This window comes from Mus caroli, chromosome 11 (genome assembly GCF_900094665.2).
Source record: "Mus caroli chromosome 11, CAROLI_EIJ_v1.1, whole genome shotgun sequence".
In the NCBI taxonomy this organism is placed as follows: domain Eukaryota; kingdom Metazoa; phylum Chordata; class Mammalia; order Rodentia; family Muridae; genus Mus; species Mus caroli.
In genome coordinates, this window is record NC_034580.1 from 60,849,027 (window position 1) to 60,872,964 (window position 23,938).

Genomic DNA, 23,938 nt, shown 5'->3' on the forward strand with positions numbered 1-23,938 from the left:
GAGCCTAGCCAAACTACTCAGGGCTAGTACCGTCATGGATCACGGGGAAGAACCAATACAGAAGTGGATGCTCACCTTGCTACTAAAACAATACAATCCATCACTACATTCTAAATACTTATCCTTATACTGCTGATAAGTGTAGTTCTCACCCTTAATCAAGGAAACTTCTCTTTGCAACAAATGCAGACCATTATCAAAAACCACAACGGATCAAAGATAGTGTATGGAGCTCAGGCCCAACCAGATACATCTTCATCACAATGCCTGTGTCTGAAGTTCTGAGATTAGTGTGTCAGAGGAGGGTGAAAAAAGCCAGAGAACAGGGAGTTTGCTCTGAGCTTTCAAAATAAAAATTAGAATGGAACAATAATACATTGATCATGTTAGTATAATACTACATTTTAATATAAAATGTATATATAAAAAAGCTACCCAAACTGCTACAATGAAAACACAAATAGCATCCTTTTGCTTTCCTCTCAACCTCCAAATTGCTGTGCTGCCTGGCTGAACAGAACTTGTCAGTGTGCCCACATGGGCTTCTGCCTCTGATTGACTTTGCTCTGACAGGCCATGGAACATCACAGGAGCTCATGTGTGCTCATGGAAGAACAGAGATCAAAATGTCAAATAGCACGCAGGATCACTAAGGTAGTGTGGACCTTGTAGACTCCTAACAAAGTCTCAGGGACTCGCCACTCTTATTCTAACTGTCCAGTAAATTATTCCTAAGTCAGATGGGCAGCAGATTAAATATATATGTTTATATGTGATACATATGTATATAAAGCCATATATATGTATATGTCATATGTCATTTTGGCCTAAATGTGGCACCTGGTAAAAACATATGGCATTATTGCAAACAGCAATCAATCATAATTGGATATGTCATGTGTATTGTTTTAATAGAATTTCTCAAAATAGGTACTAGTGCTTGTCCCAACTTACATATGAGAAATCAAGGCATAAAGACATTCAGTAACTTGCACAATGTGGGAGAATTAGGGCTGAAGCCTAGACCTGTAAGCCACAGCCATTGCCCAAGAAGATAAAACGACAAGGGACATGGGTAAAGCACATTATATGCCCCTGTCGATGAAGTGCTTTGCTTTGACTGAGAATGAAATGGTTTCAAGGTGACAGAAGTGTATGCAAAAATACCTGGCATAAATGTTCCAATGAAAAGAGCCAATCTGAACACTGTAATTACTCCTGAAGCAATTATGTAAAAACTGTGTGTATACATGCAGAAAAGTTGGGAAATAGACATAATGGATGAAAATAGTTTCTAGTTAGGGAGTAATGCAACTGAATTCATTTCTGTTATGTTTTTAATAGGAGGGAAATGCAGGCGTTTACATGCTGTATGCACAAACAGGTGGCACTATCCAGGGACCTAGTTCTTTAATGTTTTTCATAAGGGATTCTCAAAAACCCCCTTAAAATCTCTCACAGAGTCTGTGCCCGTGTCCTTGCCCTTTCTAATTAAGCCTATTCTTCTTCAGTTGCTGGTGTTTAGGATAAATAAAGTCTGGGATTGGCTTCATCACAGGCACCCCACAGAACTGTTCCCTGTTAGTTTCCATTGTGAATGTCAACCTTTAAGCCACCTTATTGCACTAGCATGTGTCACTAGATGTGATGGAGAACTGCAGTGTTGGGTGGCATGTGCTTTAACTTCTTAATAAGGCCTGGACAACTGGTGACATTTTAGAATCAAACTAATTTGTCAGCCAAGAACTGGCTGTGCTGAATGGGTACAGAAGTTTAGGGCCAAAAAGAAGGAATTAGAATCCTCTGAGATAGAGGTGGTTAATGACACATTCATTAGGGCTAATGAGAAGGGGGCAGACACGGGGAAGGTAATGATGACCACATCAACTTTAGGGAAATCTGGTGTTAGTCTTTAGCAGAGACCTGATATCTGGCATGGTAGTGCCAACTAAAGGTTTGCGGCATGGTTCATTGCCTGGGGAGGATTAGCTTGAACTTGCTTGGCAACAAGACTCAGTTTCTTTGAGTGTTTGTCCTATGAGACCTATACATTGGCCCATAAAGAGCAATTCCCAAGCCACAGCAGTCGATATCTTCTACCTTTTTTGGAAGAGTCGAGAGAGAGAGAGAGAGAGAGAGAGAGAGAGAGAGAGAGAGAGAGAGAGAGAGAGAGAGAAGATTTAATCATTCCTTTCTTTCTTCTCAAAGGCAACTTGTTGCAAACATATTACCTTTTTGTTTTGTTTTTTGTTCCTGGGCCAGGAGTTACCATGAGGTACAGAGAAAGGAAACCCAACACTTATGGGGAAGTGATGGTCTTCCCTTGACCTGGACCAGAGACTAGGTAGGATAGGATTCCCTGAGTATTACCTGGGGTAGCTGAGCCCGGATATCTTCTGAGCCAATGAATATGCTCTCTAGGTGAGACCAGGTGCGCTGCACCTCAAACCAGATAGAGATGACCGAGTCAGCCGTGGACAGCTTCTTCTGCCAGCTCGACACTTCTTCCAGGAAGAAAGCAATATATTTGGACATCATCAGGTTCTGAAGTTGCACTTGATTGTCCTCCAGGACCTCAATGAGATCCTCGTCTGACTGCAGCAAGGGTACTCGGGTTCTTGCGTGGGACTCGTACTGGAATTCCATGCTGGCCCAGGTAGTCTGCAATTCCTTTAAGGTCCTCTCCATACTCATCTCTTTGACAGCTCTGTCCACAATGCCCCGGACCTCATCCTCGTAGTGGTGGAGCTGAAGCTGCAGGAGGTGAGCTAGGGTGGTATCCTGATTCATGGTGAAATTCACCCCGGTGGCCTGCATCAGCTGCCTCCAGTGCCGATCCCGGATGGCAGGATTCTGCAGCTCAGCCACAGCCCTCAGGGATGTCAAGGTATTCAACACTGTGCTTTCTAGGCCTGTGAATGCATCCCAGGCCCTGAACTCCTTATCTAGGTTGCGGATGTGCCGGGCGAACTGCTTGCACTCTGAGTCCATGGCTTCCACACTGATATTCCTCCAGCTGGTGGCCTCCCAGGCACGGATGCTGGAGGTCACCATTCCAATGGTGTCCCAGAGCTCCTTTAACTGGCAGGCCTCCTTCCTGCACTGCCTCAGCTGCTTGTAGTCAGGAACATTGACTTCAAACAAATCAGCCGACTTAGAGATGGTTGCCATGGTGGATTCCATGTGCTGGATCTCCACGTGCCAGGCATCCAGCATTTGGTGTGGATTGATACTATCAAACCTAGAAAACACAACACATTCTCTTGGTAAACACAGCACACAGGGCTAAACTTCTAGAATCACTAAGCTGGCATCAGCTGAAATGTTTAGTATCCATGGCAGAGGAAACACTCCTAATGTGGATTCTCATCCTGAGCTGAATCGAGTGAGGTGACCACTAGAGGAAGAGCTTTTCAAGAACATCAGAGAAGATGCAGGGAGGAGTGGCACATGTTTCTCATCCTTGCATTTCGAAGACTGAGCCAGGAAGATCTTGAGCTTGGGGTTCATGTGGGCTTTACAGTGAAAACCCATCTTAAAAGCCAAACAAAATAATCATAAAAGAATAATGCCCTGCTTAGACCTTTTACCAAATCCAAGAAGATAAAAATAGACCTGTCAATGTATACTTCTCAAATGTAACCTCAGGACTCTTATCCAGGCCCACATCAGACTATTCTGCCTTTGTATCCTACTGGGTCAGTACTCTCAGCCTTGCCTGAGTGTTAGGACTTTCTGGAAGCTGCAAGCTTCCCCAACACAAACATCTCCCCAGATCTCTTATATCAGTGTCCTAGCTAGGGTTACTATTGTTCTAATGAAACACCATGACCAAAAGCAAGTTGAGGAGGAATGAGTTTCTTTAGATTATACTTCCAGATCCCAGTCCATCACTGAAGGAAGCCAGGGCAAGAAACGAAGTAGGACTGGAACCTGGAGGCAGGAGCTGATACAGAGGCCATGGAAAGGTGCTGCTTATTGGCTTAGTCCTCCTGGTTTACTCAGCCTGTTTTCTTATAGAACCCAGGAACAGCAACCTAGGGGTAAAATCACTCACAATGGGCTGGTCCCTCCCCCATCTAATTAATTAAATGCTCTACAGGCTTGCCTACAGCCCATCTTACAGGGATTTTTTTCTCTACTGAGATTCCCTCTTCTCTGATGATAATAACTTGTGTTAAATAGACATGAATCGCAGCACAACTGAACCGTTGTCAATTTGAAACCCAATTTGAAAGGGTTGTTAAGCCACACCCCTTCCTTTGCTTTTATCCCCAAGATCACACACACACACAAATCACAATATAAAACATTTTACAAAATTAAAAAGTCCCACATTGTTACAAATTCAAATTTTAAAAATTACCTCTTAGAGATTCCCCACCCCGCAACAGCTACAGATTTCCATTCATTCTCCTGGCCCTCTGGGCCTCTTTCCTCTCTCCCAACACCTGATCCTGACCTCTACCCATGCCCTCCCTTACCCTCCCTCTTCCAGTTCCCTCCCTCCCTCTGTCTCTTAGGACTATTTTGTTTCTTCTTCTAAGTCTGATTCAAGCATCTTCACTTGGGCTTTCCTTCTTGTTTAATTTCTTTGGGTCTGTGGGGTTTATCATAGGTATTCTGTACTTTGTGGCTAATATTCACTTATCAGTGGATACATACTATGCATGTCCTTTTGGGTCTGGGTTACCTCATTCAAGATGATATTTTCCAGTTTCATCCATTTGCCTGCAAATTTTTATGATGTTCTTGTTTTTAATAGCTGAACAGTATTCCACTGGACTTCTCAAGGAAGTCCCAGAGACCTGGGATTGGGGAGGCTACCAGAAGTTAATGCAGGTGACTTAAGCCAAGATGCCACAGTGAGGACATGGACCCTGAAGAGGCCATTTCTTATAGCCAAGCAGGGCCTCCAGTGGAGGGATAAGAACACCAACTCATCCACAAAACCTTTCATCCCAAATTTGTCTTGTCTAAAAGAAATGCAGGGATGGGAGATGGAGCAGTGACTGAAGGAATGGCCAAACAATAACTGGCCCAACTTGAGACCTATCCCATGGGTAAGCACTAATCCCTAACATTATTAATGATACAGACAGGAGCCGAGCATAACTGTCCTCTGAGAGGTCCAACCCAGCAGTGACTAAAACAGATACAGATACCCACAGCCAAATATTGGACGGAGGTTGTGAACGCTTTTTTTTTTTTCTGAGACAGGGTTTCTCTGTGTAGCTCTGGCTCTCTTGGAATGCTCTCTGTAGACCAGGCTGGCCTACAGAACTCAGAAATCCGCCTGTCTCTGCCTCCCACGTGCTGGGATTAAAGGTGTGCACCACCACTGCCTGGCAAGGTTGGGAGCTCATAAGAGTTGGAAGAAGGATTGAAGGGGATGAGAACCCCACAGGAAGAGCAACAGAGTCAACTAACCTAAACCCCTGGCTCTCAAAGACTGTGAGTCACCAACCAAAGAGCATACATGGGCTGAACCAAGGCTGCCAGCACATATGTAGCAGATGTGCAGCTCAGTCTCCATAGCCGCCTTGTCTGGCCTCAGTGGGAGAGTATGAGCCTAATATAGCAAAGACTTGATGCTCTAGGGTGGGGAGATACCCACGGGGGATTGAGAATTCACCTTCTCATAGAAGGAGAGGGAGAGCAGAGTCTGGAATGTAAATAAATAAATAGTTACTTCTTTACAAGTATCTAGTTTTCTTTAAAATGCAAAGTCTCTAAAACTCCAAAACTATTTTTAAAGTTCAAGCTCTCTTAACTGTGGACTCCTGTAAGGCTGAAAATAAACTACTTTCTTACTTCAACAGGTAATAACCACAACAAACTCTCAATCTAACCTTCATGCCTTCAACACCAGCATCATCTGGGTGAATTTTACATTACCAAGCTCAGCTGCCAGCCCGAGCTATAACCTTGGCTGCCTCTGGAACACAGCTTCTGTATGCTGACCTGGAGGAAACCCTGCCCAGAAGAGTTCACCTCAGCAAGGACAGTCTCATGTCAATCGGATGGGACTCTTCAGCCCCAGTGGACCAGCGTCCATCGTTCCAGCAAAATAAAAGTTTCACCTGAGTGGTTACTATTGCCATGGTGGAACACTCTGACCAAACGTGAGCTGTAGAGGAGAGGGTTTATTTCACTTATGCTTCCACATCATCATCCACCACCGAAGTAAGCCAGACAAAAATTCAAGCAAGGTTGGATTATCAAGAAGGTAGATCTTGGGGGTCTATGACTTCATAGAGAATGAATACATTCTTCCACACTCTGGACAGGGCCTCAGAGGCTCCTCGGGGGAACGATGAATGGATACAAGAGACTAGAGTACTGGCGACTTCCTTCTCTCTACTACATGAGTGTTTACTGACAGGATACGGAAGAGTGAAATCGGGAAGAGGATGACATGGGGACTCACTTTCATGAACTGTTCCTTCCTTCAGTTATCTCTAGAAATATCTGCTATAACAATGGAAAGACATTCTATTTAAAGCATTGACCTGAACTGCTCACTCTTTACTCCTTACTACTATGCAGCATAGTAATAATCACACACACACACACACACATGCACACACACACACACACACACACACACACACACACACCATTACATTAGTGCCAGCTTAGCCTGGACACATGTTCTGCCTGCTGCCCACCTGTTCCTCTGAGTCAGTTTTGGCTGTGGGACATGGCCACCAGGACATGTGGCTGAACGCCATGTACAGGTCAGGGCTAGCCTTTAGCATAGAACTTTGGGGTGGTTTTCAGAGTGGAAACAGTATCCTCTCTGGGTTTTTCCCTGACTTCTCTACAGCAAGCAGTAGATAAGGAACTAAATGGAAGAAATAGAATTGTCTTTGTGACAAGTGTTTCAGCAAGAGTGGTCACCAAGGCACAAAGGATTCTTTTGCTTTCTTTTCCTTTCAGAGATGAACTGTTGGTGTGTGTCGACTCTACTTTCTCCGGAGTCTACAGTAAACTTAGAATGTGAAATTGACTATTTGGTGTGAGAACAAGATTTATGAAATTCAGACAAATGAAAAACACCTACACCCCCAGTAATTTATTATGGTGCACAATAGAAGAAGAAGTTACAGACAATATGTGAGTTAGGGGGTATTTGCGGGGCCCAGAAAATTGTATTATATGCTATTTTCTTTCCTTATCACAGAAACAGCTAGAAACTGACAATGGCTTCTTAACTGTGTTTTTGGCATAATTTTGTTTGTTGTTTAAATTTGTGGAAGACCTTTTCCTATATCTGATCATGCACAAGCATCACTTTGGAGCAAGCTTTGAGGGAATCGGAATATGAGAGCAGGTAGCAGTATCAAACATTTAGAGGAAATTAAGCATGGTAGCACATGCCTGTAATCTCACTACTCCTGAGGTTGAGGCAGGATGATTGTGAGGTCTGACCTGTACTATATAGTGAGACTCTATTTCAAAAAATGGTCCTTTATAACAGCTTGTCAAGATATTCATGAACCTTACTCATGTGCTAACAACAAAGCATCTTTCCATCCAGGGAAAGAAATGAGTGTAAGAACAATGAACTCAGAGGGAGGGAGGGCAGGGTGGGTCTTTGAAACTGAAATAAAGATGCAATATGAGAGAGAGAGAGAGAGAGAGAGAGAGAGAGAGAGAGAGAGAGAGAGAGAGAGAAGGAAGGATGTGTTCTGACTCTTAGGAAGCTAGCCACAACTGGTCAATGCTGACTGCAGCACAGCATCTGTATGCAGGATGAAGGATGTGTACTGCCCAATACTCTACCGGTGCACAAAACTGGAGATGTCCACTCTGAACTGTGATCCCCAGTCCCACACACTCTGTGCTGGCCCATTTCAGTACCAATGTCTACCCATTTGTCCAGTCTAAAAGATGAAGCATCCCATACTCTTCCCCCAGTTCCTGCTGATTCTCTCTCCTGTTTCTCAAATCCAGTTTTGGACATTGCTTCAGTTCCGGCCTTAGCACTTTGATTCATAGCTGTTATAATGTCTCAATTGATACCTGGCCTTCAGTTTGTCCTGCTCCATGTGAAAGTAAGAGTTATATTACAGACAAATTTCTAGTATCTGATGCTTCAATGTATGTCTTTTATTCTACAGTGGCAAAAAGGCAGTACTAATTTATTAACACTGTCATTTGGAATGTGAATTTTATTTTCCTTTTGGGCTAGAAATAGGCTTGCAGTTCAATTCTCTGCCACGATGCTAGAAAGCAGGTACCAGAAAACCAGGCATGTGATCATGAGGGACACAACTGACCTTTTGTGTCCTACTGTGCTGTTAGCTGTGGTGTTTGGTAGGTCAGGTATGTCAAATATTGTCAGAAGAAAGTCCATTGTACATCTCAAAGGCTATGTTCTCAGGCTAGGTCATCTGGACCTCTCTGTCTGCTCATGTCCCTGCATCTCAGCTGTGCTCACTCTGAGCCTTCTACTTTCAGTCATTGTGTTTTTTTGTCCATGACTACTTTCTCTAGAACATCATCGGTATCCATCTTGATTTAACCCCAAATGGAATTTACTTGCCATTGAATCAATAGACACCCAGAATGTGTGGGCAGTTTCTGTTAAAAATGGTACCAAGAACATGTCTCATTTCTTGTTTTTGAAATTATCCCTAAGGCTATAATTTGTTGATCTCAGGGGATGTATATTTCTGAAAAATTCTAGTGCTCTTATAATTCTTAGCTAACTCCACTGTTGAAGGCAAGTCCCATCTACTCTATGGAAACCTAAATCATACAAGCAAGTCAGGCTAACTGGTAAGTCAGGCAAGCTGAACCAATAATATCTCTTTATGTTAGTATTTTGCTATGTCTCTGGTACTAATTTAATGACCAATATGGCTCTATTCTCTAGTGTTAGAAATGACAACAGGTACTTTGCAAGCAGAATCCACGGCCTCTTTTGCCCTCATGCTCCTGTGTCAGGCCATTAGGAAAACCTGTTCTTTCTTGTTGCTGTTGTACACAGCTTCTCCTGGAGGGCATCCTCAGGTCAGCTTTGCCAGCTGTCCACAGAATCTGGAGGCCAGTTGAAATCTCATAGGATAGCCTTTCTAGGCTATGAAAATCCTTGTGATGCCTTGGACTAGAAAAGGTAGGAAGAGTAATTACCGTGGCACTGTTCTTGAAGGTCAAGAAACCTGTGCTCACAGTCAAAGACTGATCAAGGGACTGGCAGAAGCAGGGAACGCTGGTTTCAGTACAATTCGTCATAGATTGAAAAGGCAGTAGAGGGTCCTTGAATTTGAATATGATGACAGTTTAGTCAATTATTGTGAAGAGTGGGAACTCATCTAGGAAATATGCTGAGCTGTCTTAGAAGAACTAAAGGAAGAAGGAACATTTGACTTGGGCATGAAGCAGGAATCTAAATTTTAGAAGCCCAACTTTGTACAGCACCTGTCAGATGGCAAGGGCCTAATGAGACACTCATTTTCTTCTTCTTCTTCTTTTTCTCAAACACAAGAACATTAGAAGCTGAGCATAGGCCACTGCAGGGACAGAAACTTGTATTGTCAGAGAATGCAGCAGGCTCTGGGGATCTATAAAGAGTCAAGACATATAAGAACAAGCCCACACTTGGCTACACATTTTACACACTCTCACATGCAAAAGTCAGAAACAAAACAAAACAACCCAGGATGCCTGCTAAGCTTCCCTTTAGCAAGTGCCCCACAATTCTGGTAGAGAAATCCATCAAAATTTCAGCAGCATTCGGTTTCTCAGTCTATTGCGAGAGTTCTTTTGGAAGCATTCTTCTCCAAAGATTCATCTGCATGTGAAATTAACAGATGTGAATTTAGAAAGCCAGCGAGGAGTAACACCATCATGGCAGGCACCAGGAAGGAGTGCTCAGAAGGAAAAGAAAAACACAGACAGAAAGAAAATAAAATAGCCCAGCTGCTGAACAATACATACATGCTACTTACACATGAGTGATGACTAACACCATTCTTAAGAACCCACAAAAGGACACCATAAATGGTTCCTGTCAAACAGTCACTGTGGGGAGATATTTCTGTAAGCATCTATGGATTCATTTGAAGGATTTTAAGTAGACAGTTGACATAAAGGCTGTGTATGGCTGCCATTGACAGGATTGTGATGGACACTGACCTCTTTAAATCCCATCCCACTTTGTGTTGCCTCCCTGCATCTGAGTTCAATTTAGAACTTTCACTGTACACGCAAAGGAAGACCCAAAAGATATGTCTTGAACTGTGAAAGAATGGTCCCCTGATGTGTTCCGCAAACACTCTTAGCAACAAACATTTCTTTGGAATAAAGGTATGACCTCCTAAAATAACTGTTAAGGTGCAGAGTCATTTGAAATTCTAGGTCCCTAGAATTGCATATTTGCTTCAAAGAAAACTAGTTACTGCCCTTCAGGGTAGTGATTCTCAAACTTGGCTACACAGGAATCATTGGAGAAGCCTTACTTGATAGTGGTGTTCAGGTCTTACCCCTAAGGGTCTAGTTTAGTGGGTCTTCAGGACAGGCTGGGCACTATGTGCTTTCAAAGCTCTGCATGGTGATTGTAGGTGCATCCTGCCATTGAGCTACAAGCTTTATATATTCACATCATGTGTTGTTTAGAATCCTATTTTTGTCTGCCTCTTAATGACAGCATCCTGTGTTTTGCAGATCCAATGGTGGCTTTAGAAGGTGGCAGCTGCTTTATAAACATTAGATGGTTGAGTGTTAAGAGCAGATCCTTACTGAGACTGAGGGTAAAGGGGTTCAGAAATAGACTAGGAGGGAAGCCTGTGGGTGTTCTTTACCCAGAAGGCTGGTTATAGGCATGATTATATGTGATTGTAAGATATGATTCAAAGAAGCTGGATGATAGGGTGTCCAATCTTTTTCATCACGAAGAAATAAGCAATGTTTGAGGTGAGGAATATCCTTAATATTCCAAATTGAACTTTATATAAATTATAAATGGGTCAAAGCATTATACCATGTCTCAGAAGGTATATAATCTTGTTAAAAAAAGATGGGACTGTCAGTGCTAAAACTTAAACAGTAGCCCACCAGGACAGCTAGACAACAACACACCGGGCCTAGCAGTCAACACTTTCAGCAATCATCTTGTTAATTCCACTAACAGCCTATGAGGTAACTGCTATTATCATCTGGAGCACAAACAGCCTGATGTGATATAGATGCGGGTAGCAGACCTGGAGAGATCGCTCAGTCCCTGTGTGCTTCCTCCATATGGAGATTTCTAAGTCTAAACCCACAAAAACTCAGCCCTGAGAAACAGACCACAGAAACAGAAGGGGTGGAAGGGGAGAGAGGTCCCTAGCTATTCAGACATGGCTTCACCTCCGAGGTAAGACCTGGAGGCTAAGCAGCGGATGGTAAGATGATGCCCCATAGACCTGTCCCAGGAGTCCTTCACACAAGTAGGACTAAGACTCCTCCCACTTCAGCACTGCTCTGTAACTGAAGGACCGACACAGAGAAGGGAGGACTGTTAATGAGCCTTTTTCTGCTGCAGGAGCCCAAGCATGAGCTCAAGAGGAAGATCACGACCCTGGCCCGTACCTGAAAGGGGCTTCTTTGCGGAACCTCTCCTGGAATTGCTGCTGCTCATCATCGAAGGCTGAGCACCGCTGGCGGAGTAGGGCCACTTCATTTGCCTGCAGAGGGGCCACCTGCTGCCTCACAGTGATGGCCATCTTCTTCATGTTCTTCCACTTCTCAGGAAGCTCCTGGGAAGGACACCAGGAAGTGCTCACCCCCATACTGTTCCCCCCTGCCCTACAACCTGAGGCTGCACACCATCACCCTCTTGCTTTCACCCCTGCTGTAGGGCTCACTGGGATGTCCTGGTTCCATGTTTAACTCTGTGTTGTCACCCCACTCTTCCCCCACTTACCTCTCCAGCTATCTTATCTCTCCACACTCATCTGCTTTGAATGCAGGACCCCTCCTGTCCCCTTCAACCTCTGACCTAGTAACCCTTGCCTTTTCTTATAGTCCTTAAGGGTGTTTGGTTATTTTCTTGAGTTTTTGTTTTTGTTTTTTTTTTTTTTAAATTCAGACCTTCTTAATATTACTAAGATCTGATTGTTTTCCCCAGATCAAATGCTTGGCTCAAACCTTTGTCAGAGAATGGCACAGAGCAGGAATGATATCCTAGTTAGATATATGTTTGTTTGTTTTGTCATCTTGATACAAGCCAACATCATATGTGAAGAGGAAACCTCAACTGAGAAATGCCCCCATCAGGTTGGCATGTAGGCAAGTCTATGAGGTATTTCTTGATTAATTATTTATATGGGATAGCCCCTTGTGGGTTGTGCAAATGATACTGTATAGTATAAGAAAAGCAGGCTGGTTAGCCAGAGAACAACCAATCAGCAGCTCTCTTCTATGGTATCTATTTCAGCTCCCACTTCAGGTTACTGCCTTGAGTTCCTGCCCTGGCTCAGTGATGCAGTATGACTTGAGAGTATTAGATGAAATAAACACTAGCCTGGGCTAAATATAAAAATTCCTGTTTCAAAACAAGAAGAATTGAGTTATCTTCAAATCTGGGGATAAAACTGGTATCGCCATGAGTTCTGCCATTACAATTTTCAGTAATTAATGATTTCCCCCAAATGCTAGACATTACCCATGAATTATACTTAATCATCCTAAGACATGTACCTTGTGTCTGGAGTCATCACTGAGCCATCCTTCATCTACTTTGACCCCACCTACGTGCCCTTTGAAATCCTAAGACTCTCCTTCTGACTTGTAAAGGATGGTCAAATGCACTGACCTCCAGTTGCTTAAACACGGTTTCTGGCAGCTCTTGTTCGTAGGACTTCAGCAGTTCAATCGTTTGCTTCAGGGGCTCAAACATGTCATCGGTGCTGCTCTGCCGTTCTTTAAGGGTGACAAGATGTCCCATGATCTCAACCAATCCTTGGAAATCTCCTTTCTCCACCCTCTTGAGCAAACCATTCTCAGTGCTCCTTATGAATGAGTCAAGGTCAGACAGGCTGGAAGAACACAGAGTACAGGGCTGATCTCCTTGTGCTCCTCTGGAGGAAGGCTACTGACATCTCTTACAGGAGCTGTTGTCACAGAAAGTCCACCATGGGCCTGGCACTTGGAGAGGCTAGCCCTATGATTAATGTGGCTCTCTTCACCAGTGTGTAGCTTGTGAATGACGAGGGTAGCCCCAGCTCTTCAGGATGTGAGACACATAAGTGGAATGTATGCTCCTCGGTAAGATCTTGGACCAGAAAAATGTATGTGAGTGGGGCAACTTGGGTTGTCATGATAATTCTATGGATTAGTTACTACTTCTTCATCAATGATAACTCGTGGTGCTTGATCATGTACAAGATGGTTGTATTTGGGAAAGTAAGCACAAACAAAAACTCTTCATGCTTTTTCTGTAATTTTTGTTAAGTCTGAAATAATTTTAAATCCTTTTAAAAAGGCAAATGTGAGGGCTGGGCATAGTTGTGCACACCTTTAATGATAGCAGTTGAGAGTCTGAGGCAAATGGTCTCTGTGAGTTTCTTTTTTGTTTTGTTTTGTTTTTTTTGGGGGGGGGGATGGTTTTTCGAGACAGGGTTTCTCTTTATGGTTCTGGCTGTCCTGGAGCTCACTTTGTAGACCAGGCTGGCCTCGAACTCAGAAATCCGCCTGCCTCTGCCTCCCGAGTGCTGCGATTAAAGGCGTGTGCCACCATGCCCGGCTGGTCTCTGTGAGTTTAAGGCTAGAGTGGTCTATATAGGGAGATTCAGGACAGGCAGGTCTACACAGAGAGAACAAGTCTCAAAAGAAAACAAAGCACAAACAAATACAAAAAATAAATTCTTGCCTCCAAAGTGTCTCTTCTCTGTCTCTCTCTTTTTTACAAACAAACAAACAAACAAATACATACATACACACACATACTTATACACACACACACACACACACACACACAGAGAGAGAGAGAGAGAGAGAGAGAGAGAGAGAGAGAGAGAGAGAGTTATACATGTCACTATGGCCAAGACATTTAATCTCTCAGGCCCTTAGTTTCCTTACCTAGAACATTAGAAGACTCATCCTGTCTCACTAGCTGTTATGAGAGTTAAGTGAGGCACACTGTGTAGTTAATCAAGTGTTCAGTGAGCATCCATTAGGAGCCCTACCAAGTTCCCAGGGGTTGAGCGTAGAATGACAGAGAAGATGAGCAAAGTCCCTGCACTTCTGAAGCTTGCATAAAAACAAGTCAAGGAAGTAGGAAGCAAATGAATAACATGCACTGTACAGCTTCACACAGAGATTAATGGAATTGAAGAAAATCAGGATGAAGGGATGAAGACTCAAGTCAAGACCTGATGTGATAGGAGGAGGGAGTCACCAAAGGCCTTTCTATGAGGGGCATATTGAGCAGAGAAATGAATGAGTAATGGAGTGAGCCAGAGAAAGGCAGGGAGATGGAAACCCCAGTGGCAGGAAGGAAGTACAAAGGCTGTGGAGGTTGGTTAAATTCTGTGTGATTGAGGAAGGCAAAGTCAAGGTGGCAGAGACATAAGGAGGAAAAGAACCACGGAAGAGTGAAAGGGCCCTTGCAGACCTTAGTGAGCTCAGATCCTATTCTAAATGAAAGACAATACATGGTTTCATTCATGCCTGTAGACAGCTCTGCAATAGACTTTGGCTGGAGGTCTGCTGCTGGGGATGATGGCGTTGGTGGTAGGGAGACAAGAATGGAAGCAAAGGGAAGTATTCAGGGAAAGTTGTCCATCTGAGAGTCAGTACTGCTCTTGACCTGGGTGGTACATAAAAGAAGTGATCAGATTTGGGATAATTCTTCGCATGGAGTCCAAGACCAGTCAGTGGGTTGGATGAGACATATATGGGAATGAAAAAAATTCTAAGGAACTTCTAGCAGTGAGTCAAATGATAACACGATTTACAGATGGGAGGGGAAACTAGGTAAGGCTGAGTTATATTATAGGAAACGAGAAAGGAAAATGTCTTGGATGTTTAGCCAACTGCAGACACCTAAGGTAGGTATCAGCCAGATTGTGATAGTATCAACTGCCACTTCAGTATGATCTAGTATCACTAGAGAGACAAGTCTCTGGGCATGTTCATGAGGAAGTTTCTAGATTTCATTATTGAAGTATGAAGGCCCACCTTAAAAGTTGGCAGCACCATTGCACAAACTGGGGTCCTGGACTGAATATAAAGGTGAGGGCTAGCTGAACACCAGCATTCACCTGACCTGATCTACTTCCTGGCTGCCTCACAGCCACCACAGCTTCTGCACAATGATAATCTGGACCCTTTCTCAAAATGGAAACAAACAAACAAACAAAAAAACCCTTCAGTCAGCATTTCTCAAACTGTGGGCCATGACCTCTTGGGGAGTAGAACCACTCTCTCAGAGGGGTCACCTGAGATCATTGGATATATCAGATATTTACATTACAATTCATAACAGTAGCAAATTTAAAAGTTATGAAGTAGCAACAAAAATAATTTTATGGTTGGGGGTCATCACAACATGATGATCTATATTAGAGGGTCGCATCCTAGGAAGGTTGAGAACCACCACCTTAGGTAGCTTCTCGTTGAGTCCTTGGACACAGAAATGAAAGGAGTAATTCATGAAGGCAGTTACATATACCCCTGTCTGCAGTTTCTGAGAGATGATGCTTAAATTGTAAGCAATTAAATTTAAATTGTAAATTGTTAGCACTTAGTTTCTTTGGGTTGTTTTGACACAAGGTTTCAACATGTGGCCTCTGTAGACTTCAAGTTTATGACTTTCCTGCCTCAGTTTTCCTAATGTGGAGATAACAGGCATGTGATACTGTGTCTGGCACATAGATATTTTTAAATCAATCGATCAATCAATCAATCAATCAATCAAGTTGGTGAAAGGATGAAACCCAGGGACTCACACATGCTAGGCAAGTGTTCTACACCTGAGCTACAACACCAATTCTATAGACATTTTTAAAGCATTGGAAATGCCCAAAACGGTGGTGGTAGCAAGAGAAGAAAATTGCAGGAATTCCAATGCTTAGAGGCCTCAGAGATGTGCTGAACCTAGCAAAGGAGACCAGAAAGACATAGCTAGTGAGGTGATAGAGAAACCAGAAGACAAAGAAACTGTGAAAGTTTGAATGAAAATGGCCTCATAAGCTCATAGTGAGTGGCACTATTAGGAGGTGTGGCCTTGTTGGAGGAAGTATGTCACTGGAGTGGGCTTTGAGGTCTCAGGTGCTCAAGCCAGGCCCACTTGGTTTTCCTGCTGCCTGCCAATCCAGATATAGAACTTTTATTTACCTCTCCAGCACCATGTTTGCCTGCATGCTACCATGCTCCTCACCATGATGACAATGGACTAATCTCTCAACTGTAAGGCAGCCCCCAATTAAATGTTTTCTTTATAAGAGTTGCTATAGGGCCAGGCAGTGGTGGTACACGTCTTTAATCCTAGAACTTGGGAGTCAGAGGCAGGCAGATTTCTGAGTTTGAGGCAGCCTGGTCTACAGAGTGAGTTCCAGGATAGCCAGGGCTATACAGAGAAACCCTGTCTCCAAAAAAAAAAAAAAAAAAAAAACCAAAAATTAAAAAAATAAAAAAGAGTTGCTGTAGTCATGGTGTTTCTTCACAGCAATGGAAGACTGATTAAGAAAGCAAACATGAAGGCCACATGAGGGCCTCAGAGAAGTGTGTGTGTGGTGGTGGTGGTAGGGATTCGATGCTGATAAGCAGAAGAGAGACAAAGGTGGGAATGTCCCCAGAACTGACTATCTGAGGATTTCTGATGGCTTTGAAAAAAAAATTATCTCAGTGACATGGCACCGTGAAGTTGGGAGAGAGAACAAATCAAAGAATCATGGGCTTTTATTTCTTGTGCAGTCCACAGGATGATATGACTACCTTTCTGATGGAAAACCCTAAGACATTTAAGGAGATACTTCAAATCAATTAGCAGTGAAGCCAGGTGTGACACCTCAAGCCTGTAATTTCAGTGTTTGAGAGGCTGGGATGGGAGGATCCTTGCTGATTTAAGGTCAGCCTGGGCTGCAGAGTGAGTTCAGGCTCACCTAGGCTATAGTGAGTTCAGGCTAGTCTGGGTTGCAAATGAGTTTAGGTCAGCCTGGGCTGCGGAGTGAGATACACACACACACACACACACACACACACACACACACACACTCCCTCACTAACTGCCTGAACTGTGAATTAAACTGAAGGAGTCAAATTGATCTATGGTAGCTGCAGGAGCTGCTCATTTCAGCTGTGGCAGGGCAAAGAGAGCACAGACAATGTCCAAAGCTATGGCAGAGTGTGAGGGTCTTCCCTAAGCACGATGAGAGCTCGAGTGGGAAGAGCAGAGAAAAGAAACAAAAAAAGTAAGATTTGAGGTGAGCTTGGCTACAAGTTTTTCTGAATTCCTGAAAGTCAGTAAACAAGATCAAGAAAGACCAAACCCAAAACAAAACAAAACCAACCAACCAAACAAACAAACACAGTTATAATACATATAAAGAAATCCTCACAGATGTTTCAGTGTGAAACTTCAGGCTATCAGAAGAGGGAGAAGAGACAGGCACGAGGGAGAAGGGAAATATTTATACCAACAGTAACTAGTAGCAAAACCACAATAGATACCAGGGCCCTGTGGAATAATACTTCAACAAGCTAAAAAGAATGACTTTCTAAAAATCCTTCTCACATTTTTAAGTAACAAGAGCAAAATGAATGTGCTCAGATGAAGAATAGAGTCCCATCCATAGATCCTTCTAAAGGAACTGCTTCTAAAGGAGCTGCTAGTGGATATACCCGAGGCCTGTGATATGAGTGGATCTAGATAAAACAGAACAGGACAGTAGGACTAGGGATGTGACTAGGGAAGTACCATAGCACTTGCTGGAATGTACATGCCTGGTCCGATCCCCAGCACTGCATAACAATGTAATACTTCACATAAGATTCGATTTGAGATGGTTAAAGAAATGTTGGAAAGTGATTTAAATGGCCAGGAGTGAAGGATATATTGATATATTCTGGTAGATAAATAATAGAATGGCATTCTTTCTCTTTCTCTCTCTCTCTCTCTCTCTCTCTCTCTCTCTCTGTGTGTGTGTGTGTGTGTGTGTGTGTGTGTGTGTGTGTGTGTGTGTGTGATGCTAGGGCATAGATCCTGGTGACTTGCATATGCTAAGTAAGTACTCTAGCCCTATTTCCCACCTTCTGCACTGGTCTTGAGAAGAGTGACAATGCCAATGCATTTACCCATAGCAGAGCTGGTTAAAACAGTCTTCATAACTGCACAATAGTATAACAGGTAAGCTAGCAGAGGGGGAAATGGAATACAGAAATGAAAAATAAAATGTTCAACTCAAAAGCAAAGGATAAAGGATTGTGAAAATAAAACAGATCGTACCCAATAAAATGCTAGAATTAAACTAAAACACAGCCCAGTGAGCGAAGTGAACAAAGCCCACTATGAAAGGTGAACATGCTAAAAAGCACTTTAAACATTCAGTTATGCCAATCATAAAACTGTCTCCTAATGTAACTGAATGGCAAGGTTGAAAGCTAAAGGATAATGAGATACTCCAAGCAAGTAGCAATCAGAGGCAAGCTGCCTTAGCTATGTTCATGTTCAGCATTGCAGACGTTAACCACAAAGACAGAGCCTGGGTGAAGAAGGCTCTGATGTTCACTTAAAAGTTTAGTTTATAGGATGACATATATAACAAGCCAAGTGCTACAAAATCATACAATATGGGACAATGGGAGTTCCATGGATAGTGCAGATAGGCTAGATTGCCTCAAAATGGAAGATGTGAGCAAAGTGAACTCAGCAATTGACATATTAGGCAGAAGAAATAAAAAGTCAGACAAGAGACAGAGATTTCACTAAAATTGTTAAGAAGCTTGAGCAAATAGCAGGGGCGTAGAGCATCATGTCCATTACAGGATGTTCTCTCTTCATTTGTGTATGCAACAGAAAAAACTGGCGGTAGCGCCGCCTATGATAGACATCAGTATCTTCCTGATGCTTGTCATTATATGCACCACAGTGCAACTCAGAAAGAAAAGCACAGAGCAACTGGAACAAACACCATTAAGATGAATGTTAACTGTTTAGAAGTAGATCATTATGAAATTATTGCACAGGAAAGGCAGGCATGTAGGTAAACCTCCACAGAGAAGGGAACTTATGATTTAAAATGTAATCTAAAAGCATTCAAAAAAGGGACTTAAAATAAATGAAGCATTCATCTTAAGTCAGCAAAGAAATGGAAAATAAACCTAAAGGAAGCAATACTTACATGAAGTAATAGATTGTTGAAATAAATGTCAAGCTATAACAATGGAATCAAGGAACGTATGAGGTTGTTCTTTGTAAGACTAATCAGGAGAGGAGCCAAAGAGAGCAATCAGAAATCAATAGAAATGAAAAAGGCTGGAATAGATGAGATAAGATGACGCTATTCACTTCATGACAGTAATAGGGTGACTAATGAGTGATGGATACATTTATAGAGTATGACTTCATAATGATGAGAAAATCTTTATATCTTTATAACCATTAAAGGAACTGTAGTTAAAAATCTTCACTCAGAGAAAATTACAAGCCCCAATTCCTTTATAAAAGATTTAAATCAAACTCCCAAGGACCAAAGAATCCCAACATCACACAGCTCTCTCATGGACTAAGCAAGGAGAACTGAATCCTAACTTGTTTCATGAAGCTGGCAAAATCTCAGATCCAAAATCAGACAGTATGAAAAGGCAGACAAGAGGATACAATTGTCACACAATTGTAGGAACTTCAGCACCAAAGGAAGGCCTGGCAGGCAAACTCAACCCATGGATAGACTGGATCTGACACTTTCTGATGCATTTACCCCAGCAATACTAGGTTGGCTTGATATCAGAAATCAAACCATGTTCTAGCCTGAACCTTTTGAGGGATTAAACAGAACTATCCTGTATTCTTAGAGAAAACCTTGAAAAGATTATACTTGCACTTGTACTAAATACTCTTAATAAGTTAGGAATATGACAGGACTTTTCTATCAATCAGGAGTATTCACACGTACACACACACACACCACACACTCATATACACACCAAACTCACACATACACTTCCACACACACCACACTGCATACCGCATACATACATGCAGGTCATATTTATACACACAAACACCCACATAAACATATGCACCTCCTGTGCAAAACACACACACACACACACACACAAACAAACACTTTTTCATAAGAAATATAACTACTGGTAAAATTATTTTCAAAGTCAAGGTCAAATTATGGGTACCTATCCACACACCTGTTTCAAACAGAGACAAGAAGCCCTGGCCAGTATGAAAAAATAAGAAATTGAGATAAAAACACAATGATTGAAGAGAAAGAAATTAAAATCATAAATTCTGTAGGTGTGGCTATATATATAGCAAACCTCAAAGAGCCAACAAGTCATTTACTAGGATTATTAAGTTAATTTAGCAGGGTGTCTTGAAAAAACAATTAGTGTATTAAAAGAATTACATTTTCACCTAGATTATGACTTCAAAATATTTTGAACTAGGAACCAAAAAGTACTGAAGAATAATCTTAACAAAACCACCTGTGAATTAACTGAAGAGTTATACAATTTTCTTGGCAAACAAGAGTGGGAAAAAAAATCACATCCTTACACATCCTTATCTGATGCTGTACAGATAACAATTTCCAAACTCATTTATGGTCAGTACAGATTTAATAAGCATTTGCAATGGCACCTTTTCCTTTACAAAATGATTGACAAATTTTATATATAAAAAAAGAATGGCTAAGAGCTGTCAAGACATTTTTAATGAAAGTGAACAGGTGGAGATCTGTCCCATTAGATATCAAGATTCATTACAAGGCTACAGTAATTAAGGTTTTGCTGTATCCTTGAAACAATGAACTATTCAATGTGGGAGAATGTTCTAAAACTTTTAGAATATAAGAGAGTACTCTTGGGATCTCCAGGCAGGAAGAGAATTTATTCAACCAGTCAAGAGAAAAAGAACTCAATGCAGAAGAAAGATGTATTTGGCAATGCTGAATCTAGGAATTGTTCACTAAACATTACCATCCTCTGTCTACATGGTAGGTTGTAGGTTTCAAGATCACTTGTGAATACCAGATATAGGAGGTAGTTCTGATGCACTGATCATGAATCTGCCTCTGAACCGTGAAGGTCCTGTTCCCCAATTGGTTCTTGATTGATCAATAAGATGTTAGTAGTCAATGAACTAGGCAGAATAGACAGGACTTCCAATTTCTCCCCATTCCCCAGCCCCCCAGGCAGGCTAACAGACACAAGGAAGAAGAGAAAGATTTGCCATGCTTCAGAGGAAAAAAAGAGCCCTCGTATGACGTAATCATAAATAAACTAGGGAGGGATGATTTGAAGATCCAAGGGAACTTAGGTGGGGCAGGTAGCATGTGCCAGGAGCTTAAAGTGGAGTAGTAGGAACTACACACTACAGCCAAATTCCTAGACCTCCAAATCCCTTCTGTAAAACAGGGTGATATTTACCTCTTCCCTGTGCAAATCTTACCCTGTACTTCAAATCATTCCTCCATAGGTTATGTATGATTACCACATACAACAGTCAACACTGTGTACATGGTTGTTATGTTATATTGTTTAGCACACAATCACCAAAACTGTACATGTTCAGTTCAAATGCAGTTTTTTGAACATAGTTTGGAATGTGAGGTGGTTTGGTTCTACACTGTAAACTATATAAATACAGATGACTGCCTTAAATGGAAAGGACAGATAGGCCATAAGACTAAAGACTGTATTGGCTAGTTGTATATTCATGTTCTATATAAATTAGCAAAATATCACACATAGAATATATAAGTAAATTTTTAAAAGATTCTATTTTTAATTTATGTGTATATGAATGTTGTACTTATGAGTTTTATTATGAGTCGTGGGTGCCATATTTATACACACACACATGTACCACCCGTGCCGTACCCAGTAGAGACAAGAAGAAGGCATCAGATTTCCTGGATCTAGAGTTAGGTAATTCTGAGCCAAAACATTATGTGCATTCTGGAAACCAATCCCTCGTCCTCTACAAGAGTGAGCAATTTGGTTATCTCTCCAGTACAAATAGGTAAGTAAATAGCAACAAATTAAAAAATAAAGTCCAATAGAGAAGGGAACATAGGATACAAATTGCACAGAAAGAAAACAGTTGCCAAAGACATGGAAAGATGAGTCATCTATTCCAGATCAAAGTAATGTAAAGTGCTCAGCTCCATGAAATACTACAGCACTCCCACAGAAGAGTCCAGAATGAAACAGACCAAGAGGTGCTGTGGATGCTGGGAGAGAATCTTCCATAAGGCTATTCTCTACTACAGAGTAGGGTTACCACAGCTGAGCTGCCCTTGACCCAGAAACTTTGCCCGTATGTAGATATCCTAAAGGAATGCTTGCCCATACATATATTGATATGCATGTAACACTTCTTACAGCATCATGGCTAATATTGGCAAAACCTTCAGAGTTTGTGGAGAATGAAGGTAAGGAAGTCTGGAAGAGATGAAAGCATGAAGAACATATGTAGGTACAAGGAGGCACTTCTACCAGCAGGTACTTTATGTTTCTGAATATGGGGCTGGTCAGAAGAACAGTTCGTTTCGGCTTCAGCTAGAATAAATGGCTCAGTTGCAGAGGCAGAGTTTTAAATAGAGTCCTGGATTTTTCAGGGTGGGAGTGGGAAGCTATGGTGAACTGACAGATACTGAGAAGCTGGTGGAATCAATGGGTTGGAAATTCTGATTGGTCTGAAGAATTCTGCACGGTGGGGCTGCCAAATAAGTGAGGCAGAAACATACCAGGTGTGGTCAGAAAATGGAATGCTTACCCCTGAGTTTTTGAGTAGAGAACAATTACTTCCCCATCTTTCTCTCTCATGCTGGGAGCAAAGCACAGAAACAGGTGTAGCTGTGTGGCAGAGAGATGGGGGGGGCATGTAAGAGTCAACAGAACATATCAGTTGTTCGGAGACTCGAAGGGTATGCGAGGTCACTAGGGTGATGGGAAAGGATGAGCCTGGTGCTGAGGACGAAAAAGTTAGAGCTTAGTAGGTGGCTCCAGCAAGGATGAGTGACAGTTGGTACTGTCTGATAGTCACTTCGGTGGCACCAGTGAGGTTGGGAGGAAATGGAGGGGAGGTGGCTTGCCAGCATCAGGTAACAGCAGGAAGTGCTTCTATCCTAGGCCCAGTGCTCAGAAAGACACAGAGTCAGCCTCCATCTCAGAGGGCTTTCATGGCATCAGTTTTCTAATGAGACAACCAGGTTTCAGTTAGGGGTGGAAAGAAGGCAGAGGAACAGGGGGCTTTTGTATTGTACTGTACTGTACTGTATTGTATTCTATTGTTTGTTGAAGCCCTATTGAAAGGCACAAGGAGAAGTAAAGTTGACCTCTCCATGACTGAGTCAGATTAGAGTCATACCACCTAAGTGAGGTGAGAGTTTAGGTGATAATAGAGGGCTAGACTTTGGACAGCAAGTGACATGCATAACAAGTAAGGCAAAATGTGGTCCACCCAGGCTACTTAAAAAAGGTAAAAATCTCCTATTTCCTAGGATACAACAGATGCTCACTAATATATGGCTTTTACTCTTTTCTTACTATTTCTATTTTTATCTGGTTCTCAACGATACAATAAAATACTCTCCTTAAGGCTTAGAAAGTAGGCAGAATCACTGACTTGGTGTTTAAGCTGAAACCACCTTGTATTTTTTTTTTTTTATATTTAGAAATAAGAAAGTAGGGTTAAAGGCAAGCACTCAGATCTCCTAGCTGTTCTGCTGTGGGTTTATCCTGTTAAACCAACCGTAAGGCTCCC

At 42.2% G+C, this 23,938-nt stretch overlaps 1 protein-coding gene across 1 annotated transcript in view; it reads right to left on the bottom strand.

Moving 5' to 3' along the window:
- Positions 1 to 23,938, bottom strand: part of Dnah9 (dynein axonemal heavy chain 9) — a 333,710-nt gene that overhangs the window by 245,541 nt on the left and 64,231 nt on the right. The window contains exons 18-20 of the mRNA XM_021178488.1: positions 12,806 to 13,028; positions 11,581 to 11,747; positions 2,371 to 3,241 (exon numbers count right to left, since the gene is read on the bottom strand). Of these exons, the coding sequence (XP_021034147.1) occupies positions 2,371 to 3,241; positions 11,581 to 11,747; positions 12,806 to 13,028 (1,261 nt within the window). The remainder of the gene's footprint in view (positions 1 to 2,370; positions 3,242 to 11,580; positions 11,748 to 12,805; positions 13,029 to 23,938) is intronic.